Source organism: Lutzomyia longipalpis, chromosome 3 (genome assembly GCF_024334085.1).
Source record: "Lutzomyia longipalpis isolate SR_M1_2022 chromosome 3, ASM2433408v1".
Taxonomy (NCBI): Eukaryota; Metazoa; Arthropoda; class Insecta; order Diptera; family Psychodidae; genus Lutzomyia; species Lutzomyia longipalpis.
Window position 1 is genome coordinate 7,482,216 of NC_074709.1, and position 21,522 is coordinate 7,503,737.

General features: G+C 32.9%; 3 protein-coding genes across 5 annotated transcripts in view; 2 read left to right on the forward strand and 1 right to left on the reverse strand.

Annotated features, from left to right (window-relative positions):
- Window positions 1–8,490, reverse strand: part of LOC129791767 (uncharacterized) — a 49,277-nt gene extending 40,787 nt beyond the window's left edge. For both annotated transcript variants that reach the window (XM_055830154.1, XM_055830152.1), the window contains exons 1-2: window positions 8,132–8,490; window positions 1,404–1,864 (exon numbers count right to left, since the gene is read on the reverse strand). The gene's annotated coding sequence lies outside the window, so the exon portion shown is untranslated. The remainder of the gene's footprint in view (window positions 1–1,403; window positions 1,865–8,131) is intronic.
- A 1,927-nt stretch (window positions 8,491–10,417) lies between these two features.
- On the forward strand, window positions 10,418–17,654 carry LOC129791769 (Bardet-Biedl syndrome 1 protein). Of its 2 annotated transcripts, XM_055830159.1 has the most exons (7): window positions 10,418–10,467; window positions 10,841–10,947; window positions 11,023–11,276; window positions 13,141–14,205; window positions 15,302–15,717; window positions 16,935–17,261; window positions 17,349–17,654. In XM_055830159.1, exons 2-6 carry the CDS (start codon window positions 10,934–10,936, stop codon window positions 17,001–17,003), a joined length of 1,818 nt encoding a protein of 605 aa, XP_055686134.1. In that variant the 5' UTR covers window positions 10,418–10,467; window positions 10,841–10,933; the 3' UTR covers window positions 17,004–17,261; window positions 17,349–17,654. The 2 variants fall into 2 exon arrangements, with proteins under 2 accessions (XP_055686134.1, XP_055686133.1); XM_055830158.1 differs by lacking the exon at window positions 10,418–10,467 and having other exon boundaries at window positions 10,706–10,947.
- A 143-nt stretch (window positions 17,655–17,797) lies between these two features.
- Window positions 17,798–21,408, forward strand: LOC129791771 (acyl-CoA-binding protein homolog). Its single transcript, XM_055830164.1, has 3 exons — window positions 17,798–17,875; window positions 17,993–18,107; window positions 21,051–21,408. The coding sequence occupies exons 1-3, from the start codon at window positions 17,861–17,863 to the stop codon at window positions 21,194–21,196; spliced, it is 276 nt and encodes a 91-aa protein (XP_055686139.1). The 5' UTR covers window positions 17,798–17,860; the 3' UTR covers window positions 21,197–21,408.
- Window positions 21,409–21,522: the final 114 nt, after the last annotated feature.

A 21,522-nucleotide genomic window follows, 5' to 3' on the forward strand; every position in this document is an offset into this window, starting at 1 on the left:
TTTCTTGGAATTTTAAAGTAGAATACCAAATCTTGGTTTTTTTCTTTATTTTGATCTTTATATTTATCTTAGAATACCGCCATGATCTAGAATTTTTCCACGCGGCAAAATGAAAATTTTTATGTAGTTGAGGTTGCCAGTGAGTCTCAAAAAGACACACCAGACAACACACTTGTTTACATTTGAAAGGAAATCGCCATGAAATATCGATGACGCCATTTAACATTGATAATTTTTTCTTGTCTCTATCTTGCTTTCTCATGTGTCAAAGATTGTATTATTTTTAAAATAAACCGTGACGCAAGTTTTGTGACTTCATACAGGAATGTTGGTAGCTTTTAATTGGTATATAGCACGGAGATGGCGTGATCTAGGTGAGCAATCGTGATGTTTTTCACTGAATATTTGAGAATACTTTTCGTGTATAGAGGTGAGCGGGGCTATTATGGTCAATTTGTATGAAAAGTCTCAGTTGTAAAGAATAGATTTAAGGTTTTAATTTATTTTACTTTGTAAAAATTTGCCTTATAATAATCTCTACAAGTTATGTTGCTATAAAATGGAAAATTCGATTTTTTAAACTTGTCCTTAACTCTTACATTCCCAAAGTTACGATTTTCAACGATAGCATTTAAATCAATTCTTTAATAAAAGATTAGCTACCTAACTTAAAAAAAAGCTTAAAAAATAAAGAAAAATTCATTTGAAATAATGTTTAATAACTTTACGGAAAATCTAATTTTCCGTCGAACTTTTATTTTTTTCTTACGTTCCTAAATCAATTTTTATGCTAATAAACAGTTTAAAAAAATTGATTTGGATTTATCTTATTAATCTAGAGGCTTTTCAATAGATCACTAAGCTTTAAGGACATTTGGGACATTTTTTCCCATAGCTCGTTTCTAAAAATGCCTAATTTTGAATAAGTAGTTATATTTTTATATATTGAGCCAAAATGAATGCCTACGGTCTTTAAACAGTTAATTATGCATCTAATTGTCAGTTCGTCGAAAGAAAATTTAGAAATACGTTTTCTTTTTGAAAGAAAATTATGGTCAAAGTTTGAAGTTAGAACTAGTGTCCTTCAAGGGTTAAGAAAACTCAATCGTTTCATTAAATTAAACGTTCAAATCAAACAAATTGTCAAAAACTACTAATTTGAATGTTTTAGCCCGTTATTTGTGTTTAGCAATCTTAAAAATCTCAATTTTTACGAACTTCGTTTTTTAAATCCGGAACGCCGGGAAAACCGTTAAACAAAATTACAACTCAGCTTGTAAGAAAGTCAGAAGATTGAAAATTAAAAAAGAAACTCTGAAAAATCATTAATTCAATTTTTCGAAAGATTCAAATAAGCTCCCTGTCCCCCCTATATGATAAATCTAATTAAATTTTCAACTTACATCTTTCCTGGTTGAATTGGAGCTTCGGTGTAGTGCGGCAAATCCCGTGGATTGGATGGAAAATCTCACAAAGGGAGATACAATTTCTATAACTTTGTCACGCAATTTCAGCACACAGAGCAAACTCCAAAATCGTGATCTTACAATGTCTTTCACACAGAGAAGGATTTTTTTGTGGCTGCTTCTTCCCCAATGGCAGAAAAATTACTTTCACAATTGCCTGAGAGTGCTTCTAATTGCTTTCAACAATGTTTATCACGAATTTCTAAGTACTTTTGCTCAAGACTTTTGTATATATATTTTTAACTTGTCTTTTTCCACTTGTGTCAGCACAAATATATTTTATACCATTTCTTTCGTTTTTTTTTCCTTCCTCAAGACACCATCACAACACAAAACTGGTTTCCGCTTCTTTTGCGCGTCTCCGGAACACTTTTGGGCACACCATTGGGTGTTTAATTCTGAAATTGAAAGAGAAAATTGACTGTTTACTTTTGAATATTGCTATTATATCGATTTTGTTGGTTTATCCATTTAAAATTAAATATATAGAGACACTTTTTGCACATTTTTTTCCACCATAGGTAGGGCAATTAATTATAACCAATAGAAAATTCACATCAATCTTAATTCAAAAAAGTAAAACCGTAATATGCAACACTCTGGAGGCAAGAATGGTTTAATTGCATCACCATCTGCAATTTTCTCATGGAATTTCAAGATCTAACGAGCTTTTTCCGTTTGTACCTTATGTAGATCGTACACCTTGTTAAAATTTAAAAAAAAAATGGCACCATTTTATTGCAACCGCCTGTGGGACTTTCTTGTGGGAGCTTTTCGTGTTGTCAATTTAGAAATAAAACGCTAAAATTTACAGTGTAAATTGCAATTTCACGAAGTGCCACACAGAGCTAAGTCATTAGTCAACGAAAGGGGGCACTTGTCAACACGGATGATCACCCATTTACGCATGGCAAATAAACGATTGCTATATAACACTGTACGTACAACATATAAATCCTCACCTCGCGCAGACGGACCATTTCTCATATGACTAATCATCACCGTATGCCGGACATTCTGAACTCTCTCGAGGGGGGCATTTCCCATACACATTGGACACGCATCTCATTTCTTCTTTGATTCACCTAAAGGCAATCTTTCGAAAGGGAATGGATGCTGCTGACCAATCAATGCAGCAGCACCGGGAAAAAAAGTAGCCCCGAGTGACTCACACATTTTGGTTCACCGCAGTCTTGCTTTAGGTGAGTAATATCAAGATGGAATAATATTTGGATGAGTTTTCGAAAATTCCAAAATATTTACTATTGAACAACAATTGGGGATGGAATTGAAACACTTTGAAAATAAACAAAAGAAAATGAAATGAGAGATAGTTATAGACTGCCTGAAGGAGGCGAACTTTCTTCTCATTATCTTCAAACTACTATAGGTAGGAGGTAGGTGTTAATAGAGAGGTAGTTAAAACTGGAGTTATTAAAAGAAATATTAATAGTAATGGTAATGTTTTTGCAGGTGTGTTTGTTAGATTTTATCATTTAAGATGCTTTCCCATTCGGTTTTAGAATTAAATATATTTTACAAAATTTATGTGCTTTACCAGGCGCCTCCACTTTGGCTCAAATTGTTCAGAAACTAAGATTAGAGCGCCATAGTTTTAAAACTTATTTAGATATTTCATTTTCTTCATTTTAATCAATATTTCATAAAAAAAAATAAAAAGGGAGATAATGGACCTAATTAAGCGACCAAAAAACCTTTGAAATCCTTGAAAGTTCAAAAGAAATTCTTTAAATTTCAAGGATTTCTTGGTCACTGAATAGAACAAAATTTTCTGTTAAAGGTATAGTTTACTCGCCTAAGTCGTTTTATTTAGTTTATTTTCCCTGCATGAATTCCTAATTTTCTTGGTTTTCTGGCCGTCGGCAGGCAAAGAGGTTTTCTCGTCTTATAAAATACGCTGCCGACGACCCAAAAATCAAGAAAAAACGCAAAAATATAACATTTGTTTTATCTTTATATAAATTTTCTTATGATGGAGGCGCCTGGTATTCTAAATAGTTTGACAAACTTTTGGCTTTCATTTAAAATATTGAAAAATGTTTTAAAAATCAAAGTTTCCTGAAAATGACTAATATATTTAGCCGAAACGCGTCGCAAAAATAAAAATCGATTTTTACTTAATTTAAAATGTTAAAGAAAACAAAACTATAGAGTGGCGCATAAGTTAATGCATGATTTAAGGCTGCTTTACATGCAAAATCATGCATTAACTTATGCGCCACCTAGTACTTTAATTAATCTTAAATTAGATGGAGACGCCTGCTTTTAGAATGTAGCCCTCGAATTGTTTTATAAATATAATTGATTGCTATTTTGTTACAATACGAAATACTAACTACAGTGAGGCCTCGCTGAGTTTTCTCAATTTTCAACTTTAAGTTTAAATAGAGATTTTTCCGGAATATCCGATATTTACATTTTTGTACGCGTTTTATCTCTCTTTTGCCTTCTTTTTATTTCCTTTTTTTCCACTTTTTTCCGTTAGATTTGAATTCAAAATAATTTTTCTGTAATTATTTTGAAAAGAAAATTTTGTAGGAATTTGATTTTCCCTCTCTTAGAGCCTGAGGATGCCTTTTAAATATATTAGCGAAACGTCGCTGATTAGCAAAATTTACTTTTTTTTTTTCATTATAACTGACTGTTACTCCGAATTAACACTATTCTTCAATATGTACGTCTATTTTCAACGTACTAAAAACTTTATTAATCTAAATAAAGCTTTAAGACACTAAAAAGAACTTCTTACTGCGTGGCATCACTGTAATTCAAAGAAAAGGCAATGTTGCTCTGGGTATGACTCCAAAGAACCTCAGATTTGTCATTTCAGAAGCATGATGCGGGTTTTTCACAAAGAAACTGTGTGCAATAGAAAATGATGACTACGAATAGTCATACAACTGATAAAGAGATCTTGTTATTTATCATCGTTGAGTGCACGTACGCGTGACTTTCAAATGAACCTTATCTAAAGGAAAGGACTATGAAACATACCAATTAGATACATATTTGTATGTTTCAGTTCATCTCATGTAGAGTTATATAAATTCCGCGAAAGGGCTTTTTACTTTTATTTTCACTCATAAGAAAGTGAAAAGCCGCGTGCAATCTCTCCTTGCACATTTGAAAAAGTAAAGCAACTCCCAGCTATAGTTTTAATTAATAAATTTTGTGTCTCTTGAGAGCGTGAGCAACAATCATTCCCATCGAGAGAGTGGTCTATGCTGTTGGGAACACTCCTCGCACGTTTTTTTTTTACATTATTTATTGCATTTTGCATTCTACATAGCCCCACCAATTCGCATTCTCTTTCCACACCACGATGACTGTCCCAAGAAAGAACTTGTTATTTGTCTTATGCTCCAATGCAAGACACCCATTGAGAGATAATGCACCGCACACACTAAATAAGATATGCGGGAAATATGGTAATGTACTTGACAATGAAATGAAGGGGGAGTTTTTTTTTTGTGAAAAATTCTCACAATTTTCCATTCTTTTTTCCCTTTCATCTCATATCTCTGTTGACATCGAGAAATTTATTTTGACGCTGTAAAAAACCCACATATTTCTGTCTCATTAATTACATTTTTTGTGTGTGTTGTGAAAATTCAAAATACCCCGGAAAATGATCTGCATACGTCCACTTTATTTTCCATATTATATATATTTGGAGCTATTTATGCGGCACATAAAATATATGTAGTGTACAACCCATGCAATGAAAGTTCCGTCGCTGGAAACAATTTGTTTGAAAAATTTTTATGTGAATAGGCAGCAAAAGGTAAAAGTTAAATGGTCGTGGAGGAATGTAAACTTGAAAATTTTTTGAGATAAAAATGGTTCCGTGGTGAAAGATTTAATCACTCCTTATGTTTTAAAATCACCATTCTACCGTCAATCAATTGCATGTGTGTATACAATTTATTGGATTAGAAAATAAATTAAATTTTAAGAGGAAAAGGCCACACCACATATCCCTTTCATTGAGGTGAAGATATTTCGAGACAGATTACCTTTCTTTTGTATGAAAACCTTTTAGCATATATTTGATGCACATTCGAAAGTAAAACATGCTAAACTATCTTCTCAAAAAACCTCTCTCATAAAGGTTAACTTTATTATACGCATTTATAAACCAATTGACCTTCATTTTTTTCCCTTCAATAATTTACAGAGAGAGAAAAAAAAACTTCTCCTATGTAATTTTATGTGTATAGGTACCTAATTAAATTTGTTATGTGAAAACACATTACAATAGCATTCCACAATATTTGTCAAAAATTCTTTTTTTTTGTCTCAAACTAAAAGAGATTTCATGAAATATCGTCTTTTCAGGGGAATATTTTTTTCTTATTTATTCGTCTTATTTAAATTTTTTGGCGGAACATTGCAAGATGAAGTGTAAAGAGATGTTAAAAGTAAACAAGATGAAATTAGTGTTCCACCCACAATAGCATAACTGTTATTTCACCTGGACAGCTCATGAAGAAAAAACATTTCAGCACAAAAAAGTCACGTCTTGGCTGATTTTTCCATCTCTCCGCAAAATATTTCTCAATTGATCTCATTGCGAACAGTCTCTAAATTACCGGAAATTGTAACTGATTGACCTACATATAGCTCTGCATTTTCTTATACCATTCTTATTTTGCACGATTGTATGCCCTTTTCTCACTTTTTTTCTTCTTGAAAGCATATCAATATATTATTCAAAAACCGCACATACACACATTTTACCCAAGAGCCATTTACAATTTCCCATACTCAATTATTATTTCACTTTTAATACGCATACCAATGAAATATCTAACACTTGCAATCTTATTTATATTGCCAGAAGGAATTTGCAAATTGAAAGGAATTTCTTGCATACATTTTTGCATTTTTTTTATGAATATTTTTTAATGAATTTAAAATATTGGCTGGGTAATTAAAATTAATATTTTTCAGCATTTGCTAATTATTTATCTAATGTAGGTATAGCTGTGAAGATGTGGGCGCCTGGTAATTACTTAATTTATTTGTTGCAGTACAGAAATATATAGAATTATCAGTGGAGACGCCGGGTTATTGCAACATCATTTAAGTTTATATTTAAGAAATCGTATTATACTGAAAATTACTTTTCCACTTGTCAGCATCGATGGAAAAGCAATTTTCTAAACACTTTTTTCGTTTATTTAAGAAAAATGTCAAGAGGATCCCGATGAAAATAATTTATGCTCAACAGAGCCTTTTAAAAAATATATTAGGCCGTTAGAAGACGAAAGAAAAACCAAGAAAAATTTTTCAAAATTATCTCAAAAGTATTGGTTTAGCGCGCTATAGGTTTGATACAATCTTGTATTTTAACTCAACTTAAGAAGATGCGCAAATTGCGTAAAAATTATCGAAAAATGCATTCAAAAACCTTAATAATATTCAGGTACATTTAAAAAAAAAACTTAGGCAAAGCTTTTAAAACTTAAGCCTTACTTAAAAAGGTTAGGTTTACTCAGACTAGCCTAGGAAAGCTTAAGCCTGGTCTAATTTTACACAGAGTATCAATTATTCTAATTCTGAATTCAATTCTGAAGAAAAAAAAACATTTTAATTTTTCAGTAAGAATTTTCCACCCAATACTGAAAAGTCAGAGTTAGAATCATTGATGAAGACAGATATCTACCTATTTTATTTCATTGTCATAAAGAATTTCTGAAGCGATCTTACACGGAAGATGGAGGCGCCTGGTTAAAATAAATACATTATTGGTACCTACTTTTCTAAATAAGAATTATTAAGAAAAACGTTTTATCGGGAAATGTTATCTCTTGTAGGATTAAAAAAAAATCAAAGTTGATTCTAATGGAATCCAACAGAAAAATAAAAACTATTCACCTTTTTTATCTTATTGTCTTTTAAAAAAAACTTTTTCTTGACCTTTAATTTACAACTTTTTGATAAATATAATTTTCAGAATTTTCAAATAATAAATAACATATCAATACTTCAAAATGATAAAATAAATTAAAACAAAAAGATTCTACAAAAGAGAAATCAAAGGAAGAATTATTTTTACAATGAATCTATAAATATTCTAGGAAGTGTTTTAAAAGTTCTTGTCTCATGGGATTGCCTGTGGACCTTGCTATGTGTGCGATTTTGCTGTCATATTTGAATTTTCAATTTGCAATACAAATTGTATGTTATGTACAAGTACAAGCTGTATGTCCTCCTCCATTAAATTTATTTGAAGAAATTCCCATTTACGCTCATGAATGTTCTCAAACCACAAATGTGCCTCAAAGTTTATAAGCTAGAAGCATTTGAATGCAAAACCGAGAGATGTGCGATATGAAACATTTTCGCTGCACTCATACTTTTGTAGTATTAAATAGACTGTATCTGTATATCAATAAATCAAATTGACTCTGATAAGATAGGAGAAGAATTTCAGAGATACATCAAAATGATTCAGAAATAAATAAGAATCAGAAATAATATCAACAGATCATGTGAGTTATATGAGATTCAATGATTTTCTTCCATTAATTCTCCTCAGAAGATATTGATGCGGATTTTATATTCATAAACACCTAGACCTACTTTCAAAAGCGCAAGAAAAATAACATAAATAATGCCCAACAATGATCTCAACTTACATTATTTCTGTTTGAGAATGTTGTACAAAAATCACTTTGTGGAAAAATCCATTTCGACCCAGCAATTTCTTGCTTTGAAAAATCAAAATTTCTTCTATACGGGGCCAATGAATCATGAAGAAATAACTCTGCAAAGTAGGTAAAAAGCTCTTTTTCGCGGATATTTTCTTTCACTACACCAAAAAAGCACCATCCACAAGCAAAAATTCACTAAATACACCTCAACTGTATATACACAGTGTGGAATTAATTCCTCCTTATACGACACAGTTGACACCACTGTGAGCACACAAGAATTCCATTTGCAATATACACATCATCGACCATTTGCGAGCACGTTCGTTTCCCAACTAAAATTCATATGAGTTGGAGCAATCAAGCGGAGCCGGGGCTCTTCCAACTCCATGCCTGGGACGTATACTCCAGCATATGATCAGATGAGACGTCTCTTTCACTCTCACTTCGCTCTCAACTGGTGAACGATCGTGAAAATTTGCGAAATTCATAAAGTGTCTGTTACATACTGCCGTATTCAATGAGTTGTGGTGTTGCCCCTCTGAAAAATGGGACAATTGTACTTGTGGGCCATCATAGTGTGATGACGGAAGTTGGAAGAGTTGTAAGTGTTCAAACGAATTTTTAAAAAAATAAAAAGAAAGCTTCTAAAATTATTTAAAAAAAAAAACAATTGTTCTGGGCCTGATGAAGGTCCAGGGTATGGTCAAAAATTAGAGAGAAATTCATAAGATTTTATATTAACAGTCACGTAAAACTATTAGAAGTTCCCTATTAATTTGAGCATACATATTTTTTCACTACTTCAGTACTTATACTTTAATTTACTCTTTTACTATTTTACTAAAGATATATTTTTTTAAACTTCTTCTCCAGTCATATTTCTAGAGTTAACAGAGCCTAATCACGTTGAAAACCTCTTTATATAGTTTATAGAATTCTTTATTTTTTACGTTACGGAATAATATGAATAGTATAATAAAGATTGTAATCTTGGTTTTATGGTGCGTAAAGAACATAACTTCACATTATTATTTACTGCTTCTTACATAGACAAGATCGAAATACTAAATAAACAATGTAAGGGAATGATTAGTTTTGTTGATATTGCCTTTAAAACTCAAATATTAATAAATAATTAATACGAATTTACGTAGGAGATGATCTTTTAGGCTTTTACGTCGAGTGAGTAAATCAGAGTAAATGCGTAAAAAACATAACCTAACATTCGGAATTCAGTTTAATTTACAAAGTGTAACTGAAAAGTAAAATGTAACGTATTTCAATTTGACTTTGTTAGTTTCTTTAAAAAAATATTTTTTAACCCTTTCAGGTTCATTGGGTCATACGTAAAGAAGCTTGAAATAAACTAAAAATAAAAAAGTTACGTTATGACTTCTTTTACGCGATAGTAAACCCTTCACAACTTTGGTTTACGCAATATTTACTCATTTACACAGCTTTACGCCTCGATTTATGGACAAAATTCAAAAAATGGTGTTAATACCTGTTATAATCCACGCAAAGTGTGCGAATGATGAAGCAAGACGAGAAATATATATTTGGTTTTATAATTACAATAACAACAACCGACCAACATTCTCACATGAGACAGAGCTCTGCTGGTGAGAATATGACCACCACAGCAGAATAAACAAGAGTTTCTTCCTCTTTTGTGTGTGAATTTCTTCTTTTGTATTTTTATATCCATATAGAACTGGAATTATTAAAATCCCCCCATCAATTGTAGCGAGTTTAAACCGCCAAAATAATAGAGAAAAAAACATATTTCCCTGTAAAATCTAATGGCGGAATCGTGTCTCTATCAATTGATCATGAGAGTGGTAAAATGGTTAAATTCAAACTATAAAACTTACATTTGAGTGCGTTATAACTGATTTTGCGACTTGCCACACCTTTTTACTTTAAAAAAAAATTATATATTTTGCACGTTATGTACAATCTTGATATCGATATGGTGAAAATTGATACTTTTGCATTGGAAAAATGTCTTTTTCTTGCATTTATACAAAATGTCGTCGCAAAAGGTCAATGTTTAAGGAAGATAACCAAGCGCAAGCGTCATCAATTTTAACACAGACAATACTACGTAATTTGTACGAAATATATAAGTAGAAGGGGTTGCTAAATATAATTTTTTTTACATAGATAAATAAACACAGAAATCGAAAAAAAAATTGATTTATGTATGTAGAAGTAAAAGCATAATGTGATGAACAAAGAACGAAAATTTCGATGAAGAAATTGAATAAAAAAATGTTTGTTGACTAAAATGTCTTCAGTTGACCTTTAAGCACGATGTAAGTAATTAAATCTTATCATGAAATTTTGCATTATAAATAAAGAAAAAAACCATCTTGTGCGAAAAAATTCCGCAACAATTTGGGAAGGTAGAAAAAAATAAAGAAAAATGGCAAAAATTTCACCAAAAGTTCAATCAATTCAACTTGAACTTCGTCACGACTTGCCTCGTGATGTTTTTTTTCTTACATTATCAATTCCGCACGCACTCCTTCACAACAATCTTCCGCGGGGCCCTTTCACTGTTAAGAAATTGCAACTTGCAAAGAAATTTGGGAAACCAGTTTTGGAGTTCAATTTTCGATTTCTTCTACATGTGACCCATTTTTCTTACTTTTCATTATCGCACACCGCGCATGTTTGGTCGGAAAGTTTGGTCGACAAGACCACCATGGTGATGAGCTCTGGGCACTTATACCCATCTACTCTCTGTCACACCTGCCCCATACCAAATAGTTCTGCAAAATGTCAGTCATTGGGTAAGATCTGCGTGCGGCAAAAAAATAATTTTCCAAAGTAAAAGAAAAGTTGAGAAAAAGAAAAAAATTTTGCAGATCCAGCAAATGGTTGGATGCACAGGCGGAACATCAAGCTGCTCTTCGGACAATACCATCATGTCTCACCCTGTGCGATTTAAAAAACGACAACTACCACAAATTGGTTGCAGCGGAAATCCCCGTGGATCTCATTTCAAAATCCCACCTTAAGGTGTACAAAGGTACAACTCTAATCAGCGAACAGGGACTCCCCGGGATTCCCGTTGCCGTCGAAAGTCTCTACATTGAGGAACATGAGCCCAAAGTTCCGAGTGAGTTTTTTTTTCCTCTCTCTTTCTAAGGCTTCAATGCATTAGCAAAAGTGAGCTATTAAATAAAATTTAACACATTTTTTTTTCCTTTCCAACGAAATGCTTTTAATTGATCTCAAGGTGATAAAGAAATCCTCGTCATTCTTTCACGAGATTTAATTTAAGATTACAAATAATCTTCAATTAAATCTAAAGATCTAACTATGTAGTTTATTGATCACTCACGTGTATCTATGATAGGGGATATTGGGGTTTAGATATATTATTTTACAAAATAATGAAACATCTTACTTTAAAAATGAAACTCAATTTTATTTATTTTTTATTATTGAAAGACGAGTTTTATTTACATTCCTAAAAATTCATTTAGAATAGAACTGCTAGAATTTGCTTCTTTAATTAACTCGAGAATTAATAATTAGAATTAATTAGAGTTAATTAGAATTTGTAATTAACTCGACGAAAGTCAGAACATTCTAGCAAATTTTTAATAGGATTTCAAAAAGAAATCTTAACTTCAGTTGAATGCCATTAGTCTCCATAAGTCGATTAACTGATATTTATTTTATATAATATACAACAAAAACTGCTAGAATTGTCTCTGGGGATCATTGGGATTGGGCACAATCATTTTATGTTGTCTAAAATGATTGTACCCATGTAACGTCCAAGAATAAAATACTGCTATAATTTGCTTCTCTAGAATTTTTAATTAACTCGCCCAAAAAATTCTAGCAGATTTTTAATAGGATTTCAAAAAGAAATCTTAACTTCAGCTGAATGCCTACATTGAGTAACAGGAATTTCAAGAAGTCCAATAGTCACCAAAAGGGCGATTATCTATTATTTACTTTATGTGATATACAACAAAAACTGCTAGAATTGCCTTTGGGGATCATTTGAGCGCTTTTGTCGCCTAAAATGAATTGTTAGCTGTATAATGTGCAAAAAGAAAATACAGCTAGAATTTGCTAGTCCCCAACAAGGATCATCATCAATGGAGATCAAATTCTAGCAATTTTTTATAGGATCTTACAAAAAAGAACGATTAGTTTGACACCTCAAAATATCCAGCGTATCCAGCGGTCTCTAATGTACGCAGTGATCCCAAAGAGTTAATTTTCATACTGAAACCGATTAAAGCTTAAATGATTTAGAAATTATCATTTATTTTGCTATAAAACTGCTAGAATTGTTAGATAATTTTATTGTGAAAACTAAAAATTCATGAAAATATTAAGAGAATTTTCAGCTAAATTTTAAAGATTTTCTGATATTTTCATAGAGAAAGATATGCTATTATAAGCTTTCCCTTAACCCTATAGTCTGACATTATTGGCCCCAATCTCCTCTACACACATTTACTATAAAAATAAAAGTAATTGGATAAATGTTGCCTCAATAATTACCCAATTATCATTCAAATTCCACTCAATTTCTTTGAATGTTCCTTTGCCATTTATTTATGCTTAAATGCTTAATAAAAAATATATGTTTTGCGAAATAAATTAGTCAAAAAATTAACTAAATACAGAGCTCAATATTTAGTCAAATACTGCTCTATGTTGTTCTCTCGAGTTAATTAAAATGTTTTAGGAAATTTAAATAAAGTCAATCACTTCAAGTTTTAACTTTGAATAATTAATTTTATAGTTTGACCACATTATTTAATTATTTTTTTTAACTGATAAAAGACGCCGATACTTTCCCCACAATTTAGAGCCTAATTTAAATGCTAACTTTTGTGGATTTATTGCCACAATTCTAAAGCATAAAGTAACAGAGATTTTATATTTATTTTAATTACAAAGCAAAGAGTTTTCTTTTTATTCGTATTTTCACTTTGTTAATCCTTCTTTTGTAGTAATCGCCGTGGCTGTTGGACCATCTGTTCTCTTCTATCGCAACATGAAACCCTACTTTAAGTACACACTACCGGGTCTTGAGGTGGAGAGCATTGAGCACGATGTTTGGCGTAAATTGCCCAGTGAACGCCCGGAGAATATTCGCGCATTAATTGCGAGTCTGCGATCGGTGGAAATGAGTCGATTAACTGTGACATCACAGCGGCTAATTTGTATGTCGGACGAGGAGGTGCTGGGCTACATTAATGACAATCGCGATACAGCACTACAGCGACTCTCCATGATCACCGCAATGACCACTCTCAGGCGAACATCGAACGATGCCAAAGCTGTCTCGTGCTTGGTAATTGCCAGTGAGTCTGGGGAGATTTTCATTCTAGACTCACAGGCTTTCACGGTGCTGCATCGTGCCAGATGTTGCCCCTCGCATGGGACCCCATGCATGATTTCCGTGAGTGGGCACTTTGATATTGATTTTCGCATTGTGGTGTCAACACGCGAGGGTGGTGTGAGTATCTTGCGGAAGTCCTGGCTCGAGGGCCGGCAGATCATCCGCTTGGATTACCCAACAACGGGGCTCGCCATATTGCCCATTGATCAAACCATCGTGGTGGTGTGCATGAATAATTCCCTCATGTGCTACTCGAAGAAGGGTAAACGCCTCTGGACGGTCACCCTGCCGTCCCATTCAATCTGCATGGTGCCCGTCTTGCTGTCCCACCTGGGGATGACACTCGTCTGCGTTGCCCTCTTTGGGGGGCTCGTCCAACTCTACCTGGGCAAGAGTTTGGTGGACCAATTCACAGCACCCGACACCGTGTCTGCCATGACCTTTGGGCGTCTCGGGCAGGAGGATCATGTTCTTGTGCTCGTTACTGTCGATGGGTCGCTCATCATTAAAATTCTCAAACGCACCGCGGAGTTTTCACCGCGACTCATTGGCAATGAGTTGACGGGTAAATTATCCAATGCTGAGGACACATCCAATACGGGCAATTTGCGCATACCGAAAAAAACGAAAGTCTTCGTGGAACAAACAATTCGTGAAAGAGAAAATGCTTCGGGTGAGTACAATTTCCTCCTCTGCATAATACCGTAAATGTTGGGAATTTTTCCCAAAGAATTCATAATTTTTTTTTAAAAGATAATTCAATATTTTCTTATGAATATTTGTAGAAGAACTTAAATAAAATTTGCTCAATATTGAGTCAATGTAGATCCAGAAACGTAGATAGTTAATTATTGATCAATATGATTGAAAAAAATTTCCCAATTGTTCAATTTGAGTGATAAACAATAATTCCTCACTTATTGATCAATCACTATAAATCAGTGCAGTGCATGAAAACTGATTGAGAAGAAATTGGGTGAAAATTGGGCGAAAATTGAGCAATCTTTGATTTATTATTTAAAACAATATTCAACAATTTTTAACGAAAAATTGAGCAATTATTGAGCTAAATATTTGAGTCAATGCTGATTCGCACTAGATGGTCAATTATTGATCAATTTGATTGTTAACAAACAATTTCTCAATTATTGATAAATCTGATTGAGACAATAATTCTTTAATTGTTGAACAATCACTTAAAGATCAGTGCTGAGAGCATAGAATCTGATTGAGATACAATTGAGTAAAAATTGAACAATTATTAAATTGTTAATAAGTAAAATAGTTCAATTTAACACACTCTGATCTAGCTCATCTTGGCTCAGTAAAAAATCAGAAAATTAATTACTAAAAGTTCACAAAATTTGTGTAATTGACCATATATTGAGCGTAAATTGTCCAACAATTGATCAAATATTTCAAGAGCAATATTTTGTCAATAGTTGACTTAAAATTGATAGTGTTAAGTCTGCATAGAGAATCAATTATTTAACAATAGATTTGAGCTGATATTGATGACTTAATAGTCAATTAATTTATCAATTATTGATCAACCTTATTGATTCAATAATAATTGAGCGGTAATTGCTTCAATTTGTGTACTGTACTGTAAGTATGCAAAAATTTTGAAGAAAAATGGATTTTTTTTTAAATTCAAAATTTGTCTCTCTGCAGGGTACAAAGTTGCACGCATTTACTGTATGAACTTCCTCTTTCACACAAAAATTAAAGAATTTTTTCTCTCAACTTCCCTTTCGGCCTCCATCTAGCTATCTATCAATCATTCCAATCGGAGCTTTGGCGTCTTCGACTTACAGCCGCACGAGCAACGGTGGATGTGATCAATCTGGCGGAGAGCACATTGTCCGGTGATGGTGGCTTTGCCCCAATCAAATTATCAGCCGAAGTCTTGGGCCTTGGCCCGGTCTTTCGGCTAAAGTTGCGCCTAGAGAACATGGCAAGTCGCCGGCATGAGGCGAACAATCTATGCGTTCTTCTTCATGCGGAAAATCGTCACTACACACTTGAGCGGCCATTCGCGCGATTGCCACCACTTGCACCTGGAGTTCCACTCACGATTGACTTCAAAGTCACCGTCATCATCGATCCCACAGATGGTCTCCCTCCACCTGATCTCACGCCCGACAATTCCGTGATTAGAGTGATGATCTTCAAATGTGGTCAGGTAAAAATGTTTCTTGCATTGCAATTTCTTTCACCTCACCTCATTTTTTTTTCTTGCTCCTCACATATGTTCTCGTCCACTCACAATACGTTATATATATATTATTAATATGTATTGTATATTATGTAGTTCACAATACCCGAATGATCAATCATATTCACAAAGGCATATTGAAAAAAAAATAAAATTCGTCGACAGCTTAACAAATGATTTTGTAAATGGATCTTTAAGTTAAATCCAATGAAAGTATTTTAGCAGAGAGTGAGAGATGTGTTGGAGATAATGGAATATAGGATTACCTGCTAATTTGTTAAGAAGAAAGGTATATAATTAGGAGAGATTAATGAAATCTTTGCCAAAAATGGAGTGATTAGAGATAAATTGTCATGCAAAGAGAATGTTTTTGAGAAGTGAAAGATTTGACAGAATTTCATAGGAAGGAGAAAAAAAGTATTTTTACGCATTTCCTAAATGATTAATGAAAATTTAATTGAGTTAGAATAAAAACTTCAACAAGCAGAAAAGAGAAGAGCTTTGGATTGGTTTAATTGGAAAAGAGCTTTGTGGAGTTTTTTCCTTTTGTTGAAAATTAATTTAAAATATTTTAAATAAATATTCAAGATAGTTTTTTTTTTATTTAACATTTTAACGTTACTTTTGCTCTAAAACGTTAAATTGAGTTTGAAAATCAAACTCGCCGGTAGCGTCGTGAAGGGGAATTTGTGTATGTATATGTAGATGTTAGACACGAATTTACCCAAGCTTTCGGCAGGATGCAGCCTGCCTTTCTCTAAACTAAGCTAAACTCCGTCAATAAAATTTACATCTGGAGGAAGTTTTTAAACATTTTATATGTTTATAATGTAATTTACCCCCTGACGAAGGTAGGCTACACCCTGCCGAAAGCTTGGGAAAATTCGTGTTTAACATTTCTAGACAAAAATTCTCCTTCGCGACGCTATACCGGCGAATTTGGTTCTCAAATTCATCTTCAACGTTAATCCCACGTTGCTAAAAATAACATTATTTTGCTCTAAAAGTTTCCAGAGAATTTAGTTAAATCAAATCATGTTGTTTAATGCTGTATTTATGCTTTTATCATTGACGATTTTCCCCAGTTTATTGCACTACATTTTAACCCCTTCGACTCTCCATTTAACCTTATTTAACCTTAATTAATTTCTGTCTAAAAGGAAATTTCTTTTTTTTATATATAGGCGAAACCTTTAATAGCCGCGACAATATCAATGCCAAGTCCCGAACTTCAAGCATTTGAGGTGTACTAAGAAGCCAATTTAAGGAAGAATTGAGAACAACGAGGTCAATAAAGAGTGCACTGTGACAACTAATTAAATTTAAATTACATCTTTACCTCATTGAAATATTCATTAAGAATTTTCAAGAGCAAAAAAAAGACCAAATAAATAATGCAGGAGCAACCCAAAAGTCAGGTATTTATGTCTCACAAGTTATGAAGAGACTTCAGTGAATTTTAGCACCTCGACCAAATTGCACGTGGGACCCCCAGCATGGATATAGAACGTGTAGGAGTGAACGTTTTTGTTGTTGATTTAATTGCAATTTATGTATTTTTAATTTAAAATAAAATAATTTCAATTTTGCATTTTAAGGAGGAACTCTTTGTTCAGTATGTACGAAAATTCCACAGTATGGAGACGGAATTGACGCGGGAAAGTGATGAGGAAGCCTTCAAAATGTACGCCCTGTACAAACAAGCCATCTGCGGGGATTGCAATAAGCCAATACCAAATCGCTACGATCGATTCAATGTTAAGAAGTTCGTCGCATGGAATGACCTGAAGGGAATGAGCAGAGACAGAGCCAAGGAACTCTATGTGAAAGGAATGAAGAAAATGATTGACTAAAATATACGGGTGACGGTGTTTTGTTTTGAATAAAAATAAACCTAGACGAGACGAAATTAATTAATTAATCAATTAATTCATCAAACAATTGGAAAATAAGTTTAAATTGGAATTTAATTGAGGAAATTCCATTTTACAAAATTCTGCTAAAGCACCGTTGAATGTATAAATAGTTGGGTTGATTTTTCGCAGCTATGCAGTTTGTTTGGTGCATCGGATCAATTTTTCTCCAAAAGAATATTTTGTGAAGAAGAGAAATGTCTCTGGATGAGGTAAATGGATTCATTTTAATTTCAAAATAAATTTAGCGCATCAAAGAGTTTTCTTGTGTGATTTTTTTCGGTTTATTTCGAAATAAAAAAAAATAAACAACAAAATGTGTTAAATAGAAGTTCAATGAAGCTGCAAAGACAGCACGTGAAATCAGCGATAAAGTAACCAAGGAGGAATGGATGGAGGTCTATGCACTCTACAAGCAAGCTACAGAGGGTGACAACTACAGAGGTGAAATTGATAAAAATCAATTCATTGATAAATTGCATGTCTACCGTAGAACGGGGTGATTTGTGAACAATGTTGTGAAGTTTATAAAATCATCGAATATGTTTAAGAAATAAAAATCATTTTTTAAGGAAGTTTCGTGAGTTTCGTGGAATTGAAAGATTTAAAGACTTTCTGATTTTGTTTTTACATTTTATTTGATGATAAACAGTTTAAAATGTACTGGTAAGCTGACCAAGCTTACGAGAGCTGTGTTTCTTTCAGTGTACCAATTTTGTGAGAGCAAACTAGAACGCGAATTAATTTAAATATGCGCAAAGTCGGGAAAAGTAGAAAAGTCATACCCTAAGAAATCTTTAGAAGGCTATATCTCGAGAACGGATCCATAGATTTTCATAAATTTTTTTTTGTTTTAAAGGTCTCGAAGTCAGCTATAACATATCGAAAAATGAAAAAAAATTATGTCGCCATTTTCGAAAAATTCGAGTTCGAAATTTTCGAAAACTTTGTTTTTTACTTTAGCGCCTCTTGCGGACATTTCTCGAAGTAGCAATGTTCTAGACATTTGTAGGGTTTCTCGAAACCTTTCATTTGCGCTTGAGTTGATCAAGATCGGACTTGTAGAACCCGAGATATGACATGCCAACTTTGGAAGGCTATATCTCGAGAACGGATCCATAGATTTTCTTCATTTTTGGCATAGAGCTAGATAATATGGTCAGCTATAACATATCAAAAAATGAAAAAAATTTATGTCGCCGTTTTCGAGATATTCATCGAAAACTAATCGAAAATTTTGTTTTTGATTTTTGGCCCCCTAGCGGTCACTTTTGAAACTTCGGATGTTCTAGAGAGTTGTAGGGTTTGTTGAGAGCTTTCATTTGAGCCCAGGTTGATCGAAATCGGTCAAGCCGTTTTCGAGTTATGGTCGATTTTCGATGAAAAATTGTGACGGCCATATTGACTAAACGGCTTGACCGATTTTCGAAAATAAGGTATCGTTGGAAAGCTCTTGATGTCCCCTACAACATATGAAAATTTCAGATTTTTAGCTATGACAGGGGCTGAGATATAGCGAAAACAAAATTTTGAGGTTATTCAAAATGGCGGACGGGGGGGTGGGGGGTAAAATTTGACGTCATAATCGGACGTCTTCCAGTCGACTTTTAAACTTTGCCGTTTACCGCAAGTCTCTATCTATCACCGTTCTCTTGCAATTTATGGTTGAACCACGGCGGACGGCCGGACGGCCGGACGGCCGGACGGACGGCCGGAAAAAAAAATTTTTGGCGCATACGTTTTTTGGAATGTGGGGACCCTAATTCGTGCTCATTCCAAGTTTGAGGCCGATCTGACGACTTTCGATTTTGCTCGGTACACAAAAGCTGTGTCTGAAAGAAACACAGCTAAAAATGTCCATAATTATCCTTTTTTTATTGAGTTTTAATAAGGATTAATCTCCTGAAGACAAGATGTAGAGAAAGCCGTTGATAAAGTATCAAATTTGGATAAAATATTTATTTTGAAGTGATCAAAGTATTGCTCTAGCTAGAGCTCTCGTACTCTACACTGAATAAGGTTAATAATGAATGAATAAAACGTAAATAAAAAGCAACTGAAACTTTTTTTGTAAAAGAAATACTTATAATTTTTTTAATATTCAAAAATTTAGAGCATAAATCAGAGCAACATATATCCAAAGTATGAATAACTTGTATGTGTCTCACATAATTTCAAAAACAAAATTTAAGGAAATTTTTCTATATTGAGGATAATATCCTTTGAACCTTAAACAACTTTTAAGCCAAATTCTCTTCTCGATTCAATTTATTTTAATTTTTCTGAATAAATTGATTAATCTTTAAAACAATGCCGCTCCAACAGAGAATTTCTGGTAATATGAGAAACTGAAAAGGACGTTATGCACGAAACATGTAATGGGTGTTCAAAAATAAGCACAAAACTTTTTTTTTTTGAATATCTTTTGTTTGTGTTTGAGATACCGGAAATCCCATATGGTAGATTTGTTTTCAGGAGGTAAGATTTTTTTCAAAAATGGCGATTTTCAGCCCCATATTTGGTATTGTTTGGTTAGATTTTTCATCATCAAATCGATTAATAATCCATCGAAATACATTTTTTGAGTCAGACGTGGTAAAAGAATCTGGCGGCCATCTTGAAAAATGTCAAAAAAGCTCATATTGCACAGAATATTATTCTCAATAAGATGATAGAATTATAATTCTGTTAAATAAATAAATTTAGAATAAAATTAAAGGTTCATTTTCAGGAAAATTGTTGAGATATCAAAAAAAATTATTCAAGTTTTTTTATTCTTTGCATTGAGAGTGGAAAAAATCGAACAATGACGTCATTGTTTTCATTTTTGGGCAAATCTTAGCCAGTTTCCCCAGTTAAACCTTATGGAAAATGAGAAGTCTCTTTTCCTTAATATTAAAATGTTTATTCATTAAATATATACAAAATCATTTAAGAGTTCACAGATCTGTTTTCAGCTTACAAAATATAGAAAAAAAAAGAAAAATTAATAAACAAAATATATTACAATATATGAAGAGAAAATATTGAGAAAAACTCTTCCAAAATTGAAAAGAATGAAGTCTCTTTTCACGATTTATTATTCTCTTTTGAACTTAAAGATTAAAATTAAATGAGGAATTTTTCCATATAAGGCTGAATAAACTCCTTTCTCAGATTTTATATATCCAAATAAAATATTCCAGAAATAAAAACAACAAAATATTCTTTTTTTTTTAAATAATTTTAACGGTTTTTTTTTCAAATATATCATAGATAATCTACACTGTCTCTAGTTAAAGTATTCTAGTAAAATTCTATTCACCCCGTTTTACAGTATATGCTCCACATTACTTTCTAATACGAACTATGTTTGTATGATAAAAAGAGACATTTTTCTTCATATAGGAAGACCAAGTATGGGCGATATTAGAGGGAAAGCTCTATGGCAGGCGTGGTTCAATCTCATTGGTATGGACCAATGTGAGGCAAAAGAGAAGTACATCACGTTTGTTGAGCAGTTATGTCAGGTACATCGTACAAATTTGAATTGAGGAGGATTTTTCAATTTAAAAAAAAATAAAGAGCTGCGATCACCCGGCGCATGAGAAAAATCCACAATAAAATAAAAAATCATTTGTGGGAGTAAAATTTGCAGAGAAGAGGAGTTTGGAGAAGAAAATGTCACGTAAATGAATGTCGAAGAGAGAAACATTGTGAATACATAATAAAATATATTATATTGAGAATTTTATACGAAGGAAAAGCGACTGTTCGGACATTTTTGCTAATTTTAAACCTGCACCAGCCACACTTACACCACACGATCCATCGCAACTCTTTTCCATTCAACAAGAAAAAAAAACATTTTTTAGTACAG